General features: G+C 43.8%; 1 protein-coding gene across 1 annotated transcript in view; it reads left to right on the top strand.

Moving 5' to 3' along the window:
- Nucleotides 1-15,020, top strand: part of cacna1ba (calcium channel, voltage-dependent, N type, alpha 1B subunit, a) — a 77,952-nt gene that overhangs the window by 18,281 nt on the left and 44,651 nt on the right. The window contains exons 4-7 of the mRNA XM_069720072.1: nt 2,258-2,349; nt 2,772-2,924; nt 4,805-4,992; nt 8,058-8,161. Coding sequence (XP_069576173.1) covers nt 2,258-2,349; nt 2,772-2,924; nt 4,805-4,992; nt 8,058-8,161 — 537 coding nt within the window. The remainder of the gene's footprint in view (nt 1-2,257; nt 2,350-2,771; nt 2,925-4,804; nt 4,993-8,057; nt 8,162-15,020) is intronic.

Raw genomic sequence — 15,020 nt, 5'->3', positions numbered from 1 at the left:
AAGAATATCTCATCATATTTTAGATCGCAGGTTTTTTTTCGGCTCCTTTTTTTTTTTCTTCTTCCTCTTTTCTCCTGAGCGGGACTCCTCCATGACGACGACGATGATGACGATGAAGAGTTTACTCGGCGTCCCCGTCTGCTGAGTCAGCGCTTCTCTTCAGGCTGGAAACAATCAGCTTTTACTCGCTGATCACGGAGCTCGTGTGTTTCACTCACTACGTTTCTTTTTAATGTTTAATTTTTCTCAGCGACGTTTCAAGGCGACGACCTGAGAATCAGCGCCACCTGCTGTTTATCTCAACTCATTTCTGTCGTGGATGGAAATGCGCGTTAATTTGCATTTTGTTTTTGCAGAATTTTGTGAAATTTGGGTTTGAATTTACGCTAAATTTGGAAGAAAGCTTTGAGTTGTTTTGTGATTGTTGCAATCAAACATTTTTGATTTTGAGGTGGATTTTCCCAAAAATTGCGGTTTGTAGTTTCAAGGGAATTTTTTGTGGTAAAAATTGCAAAAGTTGTGATTTCTTTTTTAACTTTTGGTTTGTAATATCGAATCAATTTTCAATTTCACAAAGAAGAAAATACATTTTTTTGTGATTGCTGGGAAATGAAATGTTTGATTATGCAGCAGCTTTTCTCACATTACGACGTCATCTGTGGAGTTTTAAGTGAGTTTTTGTGGTAAAATTGTGGAAATTGCGGAGCCTAACGATTGGACATGAACATTTAGTTTTATTATGGAAGTGAGTTTTATTTTGAAAGTCTGACTTTATGCTGTAATACTTTCAGCACAGCTTCTGTTGATGAGTTTCTGCTGTCAGTCGGATCCAAATTCTCCGTTCTGTTGACCAACACAAGGAGACGAGCTCTGGGGAGACACACACACACACACACACACACACACACACACACACACACACACACACACACACACACACACACACACACACACACACACACACACACACACACACACACACACACACACACACACCTGCCTCTATAATTATATAATAATAAATTGCTGGGTGTCGTACGGAGTCGGAGCCTTTTGAAGGCTCGACGAATCCAGCGATCCTAAAAGTACCTCAAACATGTTATTTAATCAGTGTGTGTGTGTGTGTGTGTGTGTGTGTGTGTGTGTGTGTGTGTGTGTGTGTGTGTGTGTGTGTGTGTGTGTGTGTGTGTGTGTGTGTGTGTGTGTGTGTGTGTGTGTGTGTGTAGTGTGTGTGTTCCCCGCGGATTGGCAGCAGCAGCTAGAGGCCGAATGGAGCGATCTGATTGGACGGAGCTCGGGCGTATTAATGCACATCTCAACTCCTTTGTTTCATTCAGCTCCTCCCCTTCATCACGCCTCCTCCTCTTCCTCCTCCTCTCTGCATTTCTTTAACCTCCTGCTCTACATCTTCTCCACTTGTTTACCTCTTCTCCTGCTTCATCTTTCTGTTTACATCCCCTGTGTTTTCTTTTTTTCTACTTTTTCATTCATTTTTTTTTACACATTTGACATTCAGCAGCAGATTTGCTTTGACACGAGTCAGCAGAATGTAAGACCTTTAAAAACTAAACTGTCAATGCTCTGAATCTGAGGGATAAATCAGAAAACACAATTTGATGTAGTCCCACGTGTTTCCATGGTAACGAGGACGACTAGTAGCTAATGTAGCATCGGGGTCACGGTCAGTCGAAGTGGTTTTACAAACACGACAGAACTTTCTTTAAAGTTCTTGAGGACGTTTAGTGTCTCGTCCAAAAGGCTTCTTGGGTTTCGAACCTCTCGGGGGGTCGTTGAGGTCACGTGTGATAACCGCCTGGTCGTCACGTAGGTCGTGATGTGAAGTTACAATCATCTGTTAGTGAATTGTTGTTTTGCTGTAACCTGACTGCTCCACAGGCCTGTCAATCAAACAGACACGCCCCCAAAAACAGGTCTTCTTGAATCTTCTTTTCTGATGAATGAGGGATTATTTTCAGATGGACCTCCAGAAAACTAAGAAGAAGGAGTGACTTTAGCTAACAACACCGAGATAACTGATGGACACATTTTATTCACTTTGGATTTGATGAGAGAAGTTGAATGGGAGTCTATGGAGCCGGAGGCTTTTTGGAGCCGACCTCTAGTGGCACTCGCTGGTATTGCAGCTTTAAGGCGCTTCTTGCATCGGGCCTCATTTTTCCGAGCCGGTAGACGTGTTTTTCTGACTACGTGCTACTTGACACCGTAACGTTGACTCCATGCTGTTATGCGTCTGCAGGATTTTGGCCACCGTCGGCGCCGACTTCGACCTGCGAACACTGAGGGCGGTGAGAGTCCTGCGGCCGCTCAAACTGGTCTCCGGCATCCCAAGTAAGTCCGTTTTAACACTTTCCTCTGTCATAACTACCGTTACCGAGAATAACAACAGGACAGGGTTAGCGTAGCTTAGCATAGTAGCATAGCATAGCCTTTGTTTGAGCCAACAATTTGTTATTTTTATGTTAAGTTTCTTTGCAAACATAAGACAGTCCTCTCTTTAGAGTCTGCATCGTGCTGACACAGCCAGGCTAGCTGTTTCCCTCCGCTTCCAGTCTTTATGCTAAGCTAAACTAACCACATCCTCCTTATTTTAATCTCAATCCTCTCCTCTTTCTCCCGAAGTAAATTTGCTTCGAAAGCTTTACAGAGATTACAAATGTTATGATGTTATTTATGTGCAAACAACATGATTACAACATGAGTCTCTCGTCGGCCTTTTTAAAAGCTCGTCTGTCTCTCTTGTGTCCCTGCAGGTCTTCAGGTGGTGCTGAAGTCCATCATGAAAGCCATGGTTCCTCTGCTGCAGATCGGCCTGCTGCTCTTCTTCGCCATCCTCATGTTCGCCATCATCGGCCTCGACTTCTACATGGGAAAGTTCCACCGCACCTGCTTCAGGACGGACACCGGTGAGAAGAAACACGCTTTTTAAAAAATCTCTTTATTCTCTGAGGAAACAGCCGGCGTGTTTTAAAACGAACCGCGTCGCGATATAAAAGCTGATCTTCGTCCTCCAGCTGTCAAATCAATCTCGTCGACGGGCGACTTATTACGTTTTCTGTGAAGCACTCGGCTGCCTGATTTTAAAAAGAAACCTCGGGTCCCGTCGCCGACAGATGTTGTGACTAATAAATAAGAGGCTGCCCCACTTCTGGGATGTCGTCCAATCAGCTGCGAGTTTCTCCGGTAGATGTTGATCTGTGGTGGGAAAAAAAAAGACGAGAAACACCACAGCCTTTTTTTTTTTTTTACAGATAGATACAAGACGACTGGTGGAAAATCTTCCTTGAAGTCTTTAGGAATAAATAAAACAACAAAATCAAACATAAATGAATAAATTGAATGTTAATGAACATAAACTGAAAGCAAAACTGAGACCAAAAATCTGTCAGACTTCCAGGAAAATCTGGAAGTGATCATGAGAAATTTAGGTTTTCCAAACATTTTTCAAAGACACAAGTTTTAAAGTTTTCATCCTTAAAAAGACAAAATGGGGATATTTTAGGAGAATGGATCTTTTTGACTGACAGGAAATGGATGAAATAAGTAACTTGCAGTGTTTTACCTTCAGCTTTTTGGGTGATTTAAGTGCACATAGTTGGTGGAGGTCCTCCTCCCCCAGGAAAATCTCAATTAAAGAAATATGCAATTTCAATTTATTTTTGACCTTTAGTAGTAAAATATCTGTGAAAATTTAATGAAAATTGAGAAAGGGAAAAGTAATCTTCCCAAAACGACTCGGGTGCTGATGGGAGTGTCAACCAGTGGTGACATCGTCGTTGGTTTGTGAACGTTATGAATCCTCCAGTTCAGATTCTGTCCGTCACCATCTTGCTAGTTCAGAGCAGTTTGGAGCAGGAAGTGACCATATTTGGACGAGCTGGGGGAGGAGCCAGCGGTGGATCTGACCGATCTGATTGGAAACCTGACGACACTACGTCCCGCCCACCGATAGCTGTAACCTGACTGCACCACAGGCCTGTCAATCAAACAGACACGCCCCCAAAAACAGGTCTTCTTGAATCTTCTTTTCTAATGAATGAGGGATTATTTTCAGATGGACCTCCAGAAAACTAATAAGAAGGAGTGACTTTAGCTAACAACACCGAGATAACTGATGGACACATTTTATTCACTTTGGATTTGATGAGAGAAGTTGAATGGGAGTCTATGGAGCCGGAGGCTTTTTGGAGCCGACCTCTAGTGGCACTCGCTGGTATTGCAGCTTTAAGGCGCTTCTTGCATCGGGCCTCACAGTTTATGGTCTAAGCTTTATAATTGTTGGGAAAACGCTGACTAACAACAGAAATAACTTCAGTAAAATTAAACAATTAAGAAACGGAATTTGGACGATAAACTTGGTGGTTTAAAGAAGGTGAATCTTTCATCTTCTGGTGCAGCATGAAGACCTGCAAAGAGGTCAAACGACACTCAACACTGACAGGGCAAAAGAACTCGAGGATGCTGTTCACGCAGACGTTCTGAATGCTTCATAACTACACGATAATCCAGGATGTCATGTTTAATGAAGGAGGCAGCATCAGTGGAAGGCGACTCATCGTCATAGTGACTGATGCACTCTGTCAGATGTGCTGTTTATCCGTCTCCGTCGTGCGTATCACGGTACTTCAACCTATATTTTATGCATCGCGATGGCGTTATTTTTTTATTTTTTTTTTTCCTTGCGTCTTTTTACATAATAGATGGGTGATGATCTAAAAATACCTCGGTGTGTTTTGTTGTCCATGTGACGGTATGTGTTTGACGTGTTTTTTTTGCGGTGTTGCAGGTGAGCAGGTGGCAGAGTTCCCGTGCGGCCTGGAGGCCCCGGCGAGGACCTGCGGCAACGGCACCGCCTGCACCGAGTTCTGGATCGGACCCAACTTCGGCATCACCAACTTCGACAACATCCTGTTCGCCGTCCTCACCGTCTTCCAGTGCATCACCATGGAGGGATGGGTGGACATCCTGTACAACGTGAGTCTAAATGCACCCAGCCGTCTGTGAGTGGGCGGAGCTACCGGGTGGGTGTGGTTTTAGATCGTGAGTAGGGTGTACTTGAATCCCCGCCCACTTCTCTAATCAAAGAATTCCCCAAATGGCGTCCTGTCGTGACGTTACCTGCTGGTTCACAAACTGACACTTCGAAGCCTCCATTTTGGCCGTTTCTTCAAATTCAAATCAAAACATTTTTGATCGCAACAATCACAAAAAAACACTCCAGTGGTGTAAATATTGCCAGAAAAAACTAATTTTTCCTCACAACACACATGTTCACTGAACGTGACGAAGAACTGTTGGTTTCTACTTATTTCTACGCAGCTAACTGTAATGTTATTTTGCAGAAAATATTCTAGACAAAGAAGCTCCTCCCGGCACCTCCTCGGGGGACGGAGGATTGGAGGGGGGGGGTGATTAGAGGAGAGCCTGCGGAGGATGACTCACACTCGGCTCCCATTAGAGGACCTCAGCAGTGAACCGCTCAGATGCAATAAGCCTGAAACAAATCTCGGCTCGCCCGCCATTTGCATGGAATTATTATATCATGGAGGGGAAAGGGGGAGGGGGGGGCAATTATGCAATAAGTTGAATTATTAAACAGCTGTAGTGGAGGGGAAAAAAAATGTGTGTTTAGTTTGATAGAGAGAAACAGAGGCAGCAGAGAGACTAAAGAAATCAATAGTAGTTTGGTTGCTGAGGGGAAGAAATGTCCGAGGAGACGGAGGACGCTGCTTCCATGCGTCAATGTCACATCATTGTTTGTTCCAGGAGCACAAATTCACTCATATTATCATCCTTTCTAGCAGTTGACAAAAACAGGTGGTTTTAAATAATTCAAGCTTGATATTTTTTATCATAAAAATTTAGGTTTTCAAAAAAAATATTGCTTAAAAAAAAAAGCTTAACTCAAGTTATCAAACAGCTAAGAATGCTAAACAACCCTTCAGACGCCTCAGAAGGTTCCCAGTGGAACTCGGTGTTGACAGTCTGACTCTGGGGAACGAATTCACGGTTACAAAACTCCCACCAACGTCAAAGAAAACCCAGAATATTTCACAAAAAAACCAGCTGAACTCAAGTTGACAAACAGCTGAACTACAGCTAATTTCACTAAAACTGTCTCAACTCAAGTTAACAAACACTTAACGCTTATAATTATAAAACTAAATATTATATGAGCACAACATTCACAGATTGAGGAGATCGAGATTGAACAACTGTTTTTTTTTCTTCTTGTTTGACTTCCTGCTTATTGAGATTCTGCTGGTTCTTTAATGCCCATTAACACTCAAGATTTAAGAGCCGCCGTCGTCATTGGCGTGATGAATAATCCCCATTAGGCCGCGGTGTTGATCCAGAATTAGTCCGTGCGGTGCGTTAAAGGGTCGCGGGGGGTTACGATCGCTCCTCCATCCATCACCAGCTGTCTGCGACCGTTCTGGCCCCCGAATATGATCGCCGGACTCCCCGATTGAATTGTCAGGGGAGGAGTGACGGCTGTCTCATTTCCTGCCGCGGTGGGACGGCGCCGCGTCCTCTTCATCAGAGCGGCCATCCATCACGGAGACGTCGCGACTCTCCGACGGGGGACGGAGGGCAAAAAAAAAAAAAAAGACTCGGGCCGTCAATTTCTCATTAGGAGACCTCCAAAACCTCTCGGCTATTAACTCTGGTTTCTGACAGCCGCTGTCAAGCTGCTCGTGTGTGTGTGTGTGTGTGTGTGTGTGTGTGTGTGTGTGTGTGTGTGTGTGTGTGTGTGTGTGTGTGTGTGTGTGTGTGTGTGTGTGTGTGTGTGTGAGAAATACTCTGAGATCAGAGACGACAGTAAAGATTCACGATGAGAAAGAAAAAGTGGAAGTTCTCCTCCAAACGACATGAATCTTACATCACGACACCAGACGGCGACACCATCCCCCTCGTAAACCCTCCGATGTCGACGGCTTTTTTCTCGGGACCTCGAGCTTCACTACAAAAACACATCCGCGCTACACGAGGCTGATTTTCTGGAAACGCGACGGTTAAATATAAAGTTGGATTAATGGTCGACCATATTTATTGTAAGCAGAGTTCACAGAGCAGCAGCTAAATCAAACCGCATGACAGAAAAATATGCGGCCTCGTTTTTGCATCTTTTCCCTTCTCGTGCTCTTCCTGCTAATTCATGTGCATTCACAGCTTCGCATGCCAAACTTCACGCAAGCATTTTCACCCTCTAATTAAGCTGCAATAATACCTCTATTGTGTAGAAGGAGCAATTATAGAGCTGCTTCATACAAAAAAAACTAAAAACAACGGTAATGAGACGCTTCCTTTATGTGAGAAAACAATGAATATTGAAGTTGAACACGAGAGGACGCCGTCACGACGGCTTTCAGACAATCCGCCGATTAATTGAACCTCCCGGAGTTACAATGCGAGCGTGAGCGGGCCCGCTACACAAACATTAATACGGCAGAAAGACCGCAGAGAAAACACGAACGTTCTTATGGCCTCACGCGACCTCGGAGAGGCGCTGAAGTTAGGAGAGGAACCCGTTAACGTCAGTTAAAGGTGTGGACGAACTCGGTGAACCGACATCCCGCGCTAATGGGAGCTACTTCCTGTAGCCAACAATCGATGACGTCATTATGACCTCTCAAGAGATGAAGCCAGTAACGCTGTTTATCAGGGTTTGAGATATTTAAAACAGGAAGGATGGTTTCACACCTCCCCTTTTTGTTCTGGACTTTCTGACTCTGTTTGGTTTGAACCAAAGTTTTTGAGAGTCCGGATCAGACTGAACCGCAGTGTGGACAACATGTTCTGCATAGTTCGGACTTTCTGACCATTTACAGGAAGTTGAGGCGGGCTGTTGTCACCCATTAAACCACAGAAGAAGAAAACCAGAAAAGAGAAGGAATCAAAAGTCAACAAAACATACTGCATTATGGGATACCTGTGTGGCCGGTATCCCTTCGTAGATCGTAGACAGAAACCAGCTTCACCAACACGTCAGTATTAACGGTTCCCTTCCTTCTTTCTTTGTCTCTTTGCGTTTCCAGGCCAACGACGCCTCAGGGAACACGTGGAACTGGCTGTACTTCATCCCCCTCATCATCATCGGCTCCTTCTTCATGCTCAACCTGGTGCTCGGCGTGCTGTCGGGGTGAGTACGAACCGAGAGGGAAGATGTTCCCGATTTCATCACAGCATCTGTGATATTTTTTTTTTTTTTATCTGTGAACAAAATTAAATGATGAAATTTGAGAAGACTTTAGCTAACAACACCGAGATAACTGATGGACACATTTTATTCACTTTGGATTTGATGAGAGAAGTTGAATGGGAGTCTATGGAGCCGGAGGCTTTTTGGAGCCGACCTCTAGTGGCACTCGCTGGTATTGCAGCTGAAGACACTTCCGCTTTGACCTACATTTTTAAAATACGTTCACTTTTATCTTCAGTCTGTGGTAGTAAGATGTTCTTCTTCTTTTGTTGTATACAGTTGTTATGTGCACTACCGCCACCTTCTGGCGAAAAACACATTCCTAGCAGGTGCCGGTGAAAACGAGGGAAATAAGACAGACACATCAACTATTCGATTATTATTTTTTAATGACTTGTCTCTTTTACCGTTTAATCTGACCAGTTTTTATAACGTACAAGAAGAAGGTCTGAGAGCGATGCAGCTCTAATCAGCTCATGTTGTAACAGTCACGGTCAGACTGTGTTGGTGTTTGTGTTTTATTGCGTTCATAAGAATATCCTAAAAGTGGCCGTTCAAAGCACATTGAGTCGATATTTCTTTATCCAAAACACAAATTAGAATACCGACTCCTGTAACTCAGATTAATCTCACATTTCGAGACGTTCCTTTCCTCCCGACTCTGCTCTTCTTCCCACATTTACTAATTTAGCTGAATTCCACATCTGTTGGCGGCAACCAATATAATATTCATGAGGTTTTATTAAAACATAAATTCAGCTGATTATACTAGCCTGCCACGAGCAGACTTCACGGTGCGGCCGGCGCTCGGAGCCTTTTCACGGTGTAATTCTGCGGCTTATAAAGCAACACAAGCAGCAGACGCTGAGTTGCAAGTGTGTCATCACCATTAGAAAAGAGCATCGTGGGAGAGGGCCGTGCTTTTATTGCCTCTTTTTGCAATATTGCTTTTGTGGTTATTATCATCTTTCTTCGGCAACGGCAATCTCCCCGTCCGCTACTCACGAGCAACATCTCAACTACAGAATATTAAACAAGCACTTCACTACAATATTGATCAGTAATCGTTTCAACAGCTCCCAACCTTTGTTTTTTCCTTGAGAACTCCTCCATCTTCACATAGCTGAGCTTCACCCAAACCAGCTGAATCAGCTTCCTTCACGTGAACAATAAACTGATTCTCAACGCACACATTTTTGCATCACAACAGCTTAAATTCAACAGCATCTGCATGTTTTTTTTGTGTGAATTTCTTTAAATTTTGTAATTAAAGTGTCAAATAAATTGTTCAAATATAATATTTAATTGATAAAATCCAGTGTTTCCACTTTTGCTTTTAATTTGTAAAGTTGCGGCGTAGCTTTGATCTCACTCACTCAGTAACAGACACTCTTTGTAGCTCCGCCCCCCTGCTGTTTACATTCCAGCTGATAAATATTGTATTTATGTTATTTAGCTAATTAAATGATCATGGAAATCTTATAAGTTTCTGATCGATCCATTGAACCAATGAAATGCTTCTACAGAGTCTAATAAAACTGATGACTTAAAATGTTAAAAACAACTTCAGATGATTTCTCACCGTTGATGAATCGTCTGGAGAAGATTTACGTCGTATTTAAACAGCAGGGAAGTCGTAGTTTTCTTTCAGCGGCGCTGCGAGGTGCATGTGATTCTCAGCGGGCGGGCAGAACTCGGCAGGATACCCGTCATGTTTTAAAGGTAATGAACCACTGGACATAAAAACAATCAGCTTCAGTCTCATATTCAACGCTGCATTGTGATTGGTTGAGGGAGGAAGTAGGCGCGCTCGTTTCGATGTAGCTGAATGAAAATGCGGCAGAATCGTTGTCATTTCGAGATTGTGATTTTTATTACGATTAATTGTTGAGCCCTGGTCGATATATGAAATAAGTGTTTCTGCTGTGGGTTGTGTGAGGATTTCTTCCAAGAAAGACATGTTGTGAAGAGTGTTTACTCCTCAGGCTCTCAGATGACTCCATCGTTCCTCCTTCAAAGACTTTAACCAGCTGCTCCGAACCCCGAACACACAATCTGGACTTGAGGCCATTTTCTAAAAAGCTTAAATTCATCGCCTCATTTGAGTTTTGGAGCTTTGAGGCATCACAAGATGATTATTTCTGTATTTTCTGCTTCTGTCTGAGCTCATTCAGACGGACGGACGGACACGAAGTTGCGTTCATGTTCTCTGCTGTTGTTTAACGTTCAGGTCGTTAACTTCTTTGTTCTCGCCGATAAGGTAGCGTTTCTCCCCGCCGGTGTCAAATCTTATTTCCTCCCCGGCTTCTTTTTGAAATAAAGGTGGGAGCCCGACTGTCCCTCAAAGGCTTAAGCTAATTTGTAAAACATATTTTTTTTTTGTTCTTTTTTAAATTGCCGCAGTTACTCGCAGAACAAAATAATGAGTCTCAACTTTTTTTCTTGTTTACGTAATTTTTGACGTCAATTAGTCGGCCGCCGTCGGGACAGAAGTTTGATGACTACAGCGAACAAATTGCAAAGTCGGCCCAGCAGAGCCGTTAGTGTGTTTGTTTCACCTCGCAGACATTTTTATGACCCTCATTTTCATCATCGTTTTTTTTCTCTATTAACTTTATTAATTCTGGCATCGAAGCTAAAACTGCTCTCTGCTTCCAACAAGATCAAAAAGTGACTCAGAATAAGACTGAGACGGCAGCTCAGTCCACATTATTCAATCACAGGATCCTCAAATTCCTTTTCCTTTTTAAATAAATATAATAATATCAATAATATTTTTGATAACATTTGGATAAAATGACCAAACTGTCATTTCTGACTAAATACTGAAAACAATAATTTAAGGAAGTGAAACTGTCAGAATTAGTTTGAGTTTAAATGGGTGATTGTGGTCAAACATTAAAATTTGAATGTTTTTCAGTTTTATGGATGATTAATTATTTATTTTTGTCGCTTCTGCCCAAACTCATGACAACATTTTCCGTTGTTTGACCGACAGCATAGAAAATATGAGCATTTTTTGTGGTAAAATCAAATTTACACGTGATACCTTTGACATCAAGCGATTGTTTTATTTTTAACCTTTTTATATCTGTGTGTTTTGTCTTTAATTTCCTGTCACGGTCTGTTGTTTGCATCGTTTGATTTTGCCCACACATGCGGCCACGTACTGTACGTCCACGCTGTGTAAGCAGACAGAAGGAGGGCACGTAGCCTTTAGCCTCCGTCGTTACCGCGTCGTCCCTGTTTCCTGCTGCCGCCACAGAAGTTGTCAGACGGCTTTACGGTTACCGGGGAGGTGGAAGGTCACTGATGCTGTCTGGCAGGGCCGCGGGGGCGCCGTGTCATTGTCTAAAAGGGCACGATCGGGGCTTCAGAGGAGGCAGGGGAGCGGATACATGCGGGGTTGAGAGGCTGCGGACCCCCCCGGAGGGGTGGGGTGGGGGTGGGGGGAGGCGGGGCACTCGCTCAGCTTTTATCCCATCAGCGTGGGCCGGCTGGGATGAGATGTGGCTGTGACCAAAGTTGAACTGTTCTGGAAAGTCCTCTCACACGTAACCAGTTCATTTAACTTCGACTTTACATTTACAATCCCGTTTCCTCAAAACGTTGCGACGCTGTGTAAAATGTCAATAAAAAACAAATTGCAATGATTTTCAAATCACGTAAAACCCATGTTTAACTAAAAATAGACCAAAGACAACATATCAAATGTTGAAACTGAGAAATTTGTATTGTTTTATGAAAAATAGATGCTTATTTTGAATTTGGTGGCAGCGATACGTCTCAAAAGAGTTGTGACAGGATCATGTTCACCACGGAGCTGCATCTCCTCTTCTTTTAACAACACTCTGTAAATGTTTGAGAGCTGAGGAGCTCCCCATGCTACCCATGCCATGCTTTAGAACTGAGCTGATAACAAGCTGGATGGTCCCTCTCCTCTTTAACCTGGAGGATGCAGTGTCCATGATTTCCAAACAGAATCTCAGATTGTGATCCATCAGACCTCAGGACAGTTGTCCACTTCACCTCAGTCCATCTTCAATGAACTCGGTCCAGAGAAGGCGGCGGTGTTTCTGGATCATGTTTCTATCTGGTTTCTTCTTTGGAGAGTTTTAACATCATTTGTGGACGCAGCAATGAACTGTGTTCACAGACGATGGTTTTCACAAGTGTTCCTGAGCCCATGCAGTGATTTCCACTCCAGAATTAATAATGATATTATGAAATACAAAGTCAGGAAATCTTTTCCACAAGTAATTATGGTGTCATCTTTGGGGGGCGTGTCTGTTTGATTTACATGCTTGTGGTGCTGTCAGGTTTCCACCGTAGGTGGGCGGAGCTTAGTGTCCTCCGGTTCCCAATTAGATCCAGTCAGATCCGCCACTAGCTCGTCCACAGGTGGCGTCACGGTTGGTCGCCGCTTGGTCTGAACACAGCTTCGATGAAACAATACAAATCAGGGGAGTCTGACCTTTTGTGCAAAAGGACGATCGATGCCACCGATCTGCTGCCGTTTGATTGATGACGCAGAAACGGATCAGAATCTGGAATATTTCCTTTTTATTTTATTTTTAAGAACCCCAAGCTTCATGTTTATTTCCAGTTTTACACGAAAAAACATTTTCTCTCAGACTTGTCTACGACATTTTTACGTAACACCTGTACACCCTACGTCGTGGGAGAAGAAAGAGCCGAGCGGAGCTCAGCAGAAGAGCAGCAGCGTCTTGAGGAGAATCGGAGCGAGCTTCTCCACATCTGCACGTTTTAATTGGTTTCCTGCCGGAGAAATAATAAGTGCAGCTCGTAGTCGCCTCGTTCAGTCGCACTGTTTCTGTTTGTGCTCATAGAGACATATGCATCACACACACTGTAAACTCTGGCAGCCAACACACACACACACACACACACACACACACACACACACACACACACACACACACACACACACACACACACACACACACACACACACACACACACACACACACACACACACACATCACGGAGAGAGAGAAGTGTGGCCACAAAATTCTATTTAGACACACAAACACACACACACACCCTCAGGAAGGAAGGCAGACAGCCACTGCAATGCAGGATGGAGCCCCCCCACCCCCACCCCCACCCCCCCCCCCCCACCCAGCCCCCTCCGCTGTGTGGGAGACACACCAATCACAGAGCGGTGAGGGCGGACTGGAGATCCCTCGCTCTGTTATTTCAGTAGTCCGTCTCTCCGTCTTCCTTTATAGCGCTCTCCGTCTTCCTCTGCCTCTCCGTCTTCCTCCGCCTCTTCGTCCTCTCCGTCTTCCTCTGCCTCTCCGTCTTCCTCCGCCTCTTCGTCCTCTCCGTCTTCCTCTGCCTCTTCGTCCTCTCCGTCTTCCTCCGCCTCTTTGTCCTCTCCCTCTCCTCTCCGTCTTCCTCTGCCTCTTCGTCCTCTCCGTCTCCTCTCCTCAGCCTCGTCTCCTGCATATCTCATTTCCCACTCAGCTCCTTTTTAAATTGCCGTGACATAACCCCGGCCCGTTACTCCGGGACGGCGACGCAGCGTACTGTTTGTTAGCGGCTGCAACAAATGAGAGAAAAAAAAATGCTGCAGAAATATCACAAAGAAACGTCTTAGTAGCCGTAATGAGGATCATGATAAATGAGTTTCATTCAATTAATCATTTTCCTGCGCGACTGACGTGCTTCATTTCTCTCTTTGTACTCTGTCAGGTGGCCTTTGTTGTTTTTGTCACTAAGAGGGATGAGAGTTATAAAAGGGGAGAATATTAACAACATTGGAGCAGCAGCAGCGTACACCGATACCGACACCGATACCGACACCGATACCGACACCGATATCAGATGTCCGTCTGGTTTATTACATTCTCACACTTTTGTCCATTTCTGTTGGTAACGATGACAAAAGTCTGGAACTTAATAAAACACATGCAAACCAATCATGTAGACAGCACATTTATTTAAAGTGATTTATTGCTTTTACATTTTACAGATAAAGTTAAATGCAAAAGAAACGCAAACATTTTTGTCTTATGAACAACCTGAGAAAGACCAAAAAAAAAGAGAATAAAAAAATTTGAAACGAAAAGACTTGATTTATATTTTATAAAGCACCTTTCGTACAGTGAAAGTAATAGCACACACAAAAAATAGACCATCAAACAAACAAACAGAACAATAAATCTTTTAACAAATAAAAAAAAGTAGATTAAAGAAAATGCAGGACTCAAAATGACAAGAATAAAACAACTTTGACAACAATTGAAAATCAATCAAATAAATTCAGTGAAATAGAATAAACAACAAACGGGACTCCAAATTAAACTGATACGTTTTCCATTATAATGTCCAGTTTCCAACATTTTCAAATGCATCCCACAGTGAGCAGGTAGGACAGGTGACGTGAACCAATCAGGAGCCTCGATGCAGCTTTCTGAACCAACTGGAACACAGAATATCTGACCCACGATAACAGCACGAGGGACCTTCTCAGGGTCTTTAAAAGACAGGAAGGGCTACAAGTGTGATGTTTCCATGTTGTTGCCATGGTGACTAATGATGTCACGGAAGTCTGCTAATCGTCAGCGGTGTTGAAGAATGAGAGTTTTCTGTTTAGTTTGTTTTAACGTTTCTCGACGATGTGCGCTTTGAGTGACATCGTAACCTCGAGTCCACGTCGGGTCGTATCGAAGGCCGGCGTTCAGAGAGAGAGATGGGAGGGCGGGGCTCAGAGATGGGGGCGGGGCTCAGAGAGAGATGGGAGGGCGGGGCTCAGAGAGAGAGAGAGGGGGCG

Source organism: Brachyistius frenatus, unplaced genomic scaffold (genome assembly GCF_029030835.1).
Source record: "Brachyistius frenatus isolate BFR_SWC_R1_liver_20210118 unplaced genomic scaffold, ASM2903083v1 Contig_231, whole genome shotgun sequence".
Lineage (NCBI taxonomy): Eukaryota > Metazoa > Chordata > Actinopteri > Embiotocidae > Brachyistius > Brachyistius frenatus.
The sequence above is the reverse complement of the archived record's forward strand: the minus strand, read 5'-3'. Positions and strand labels throughout refer to the sequence as shown.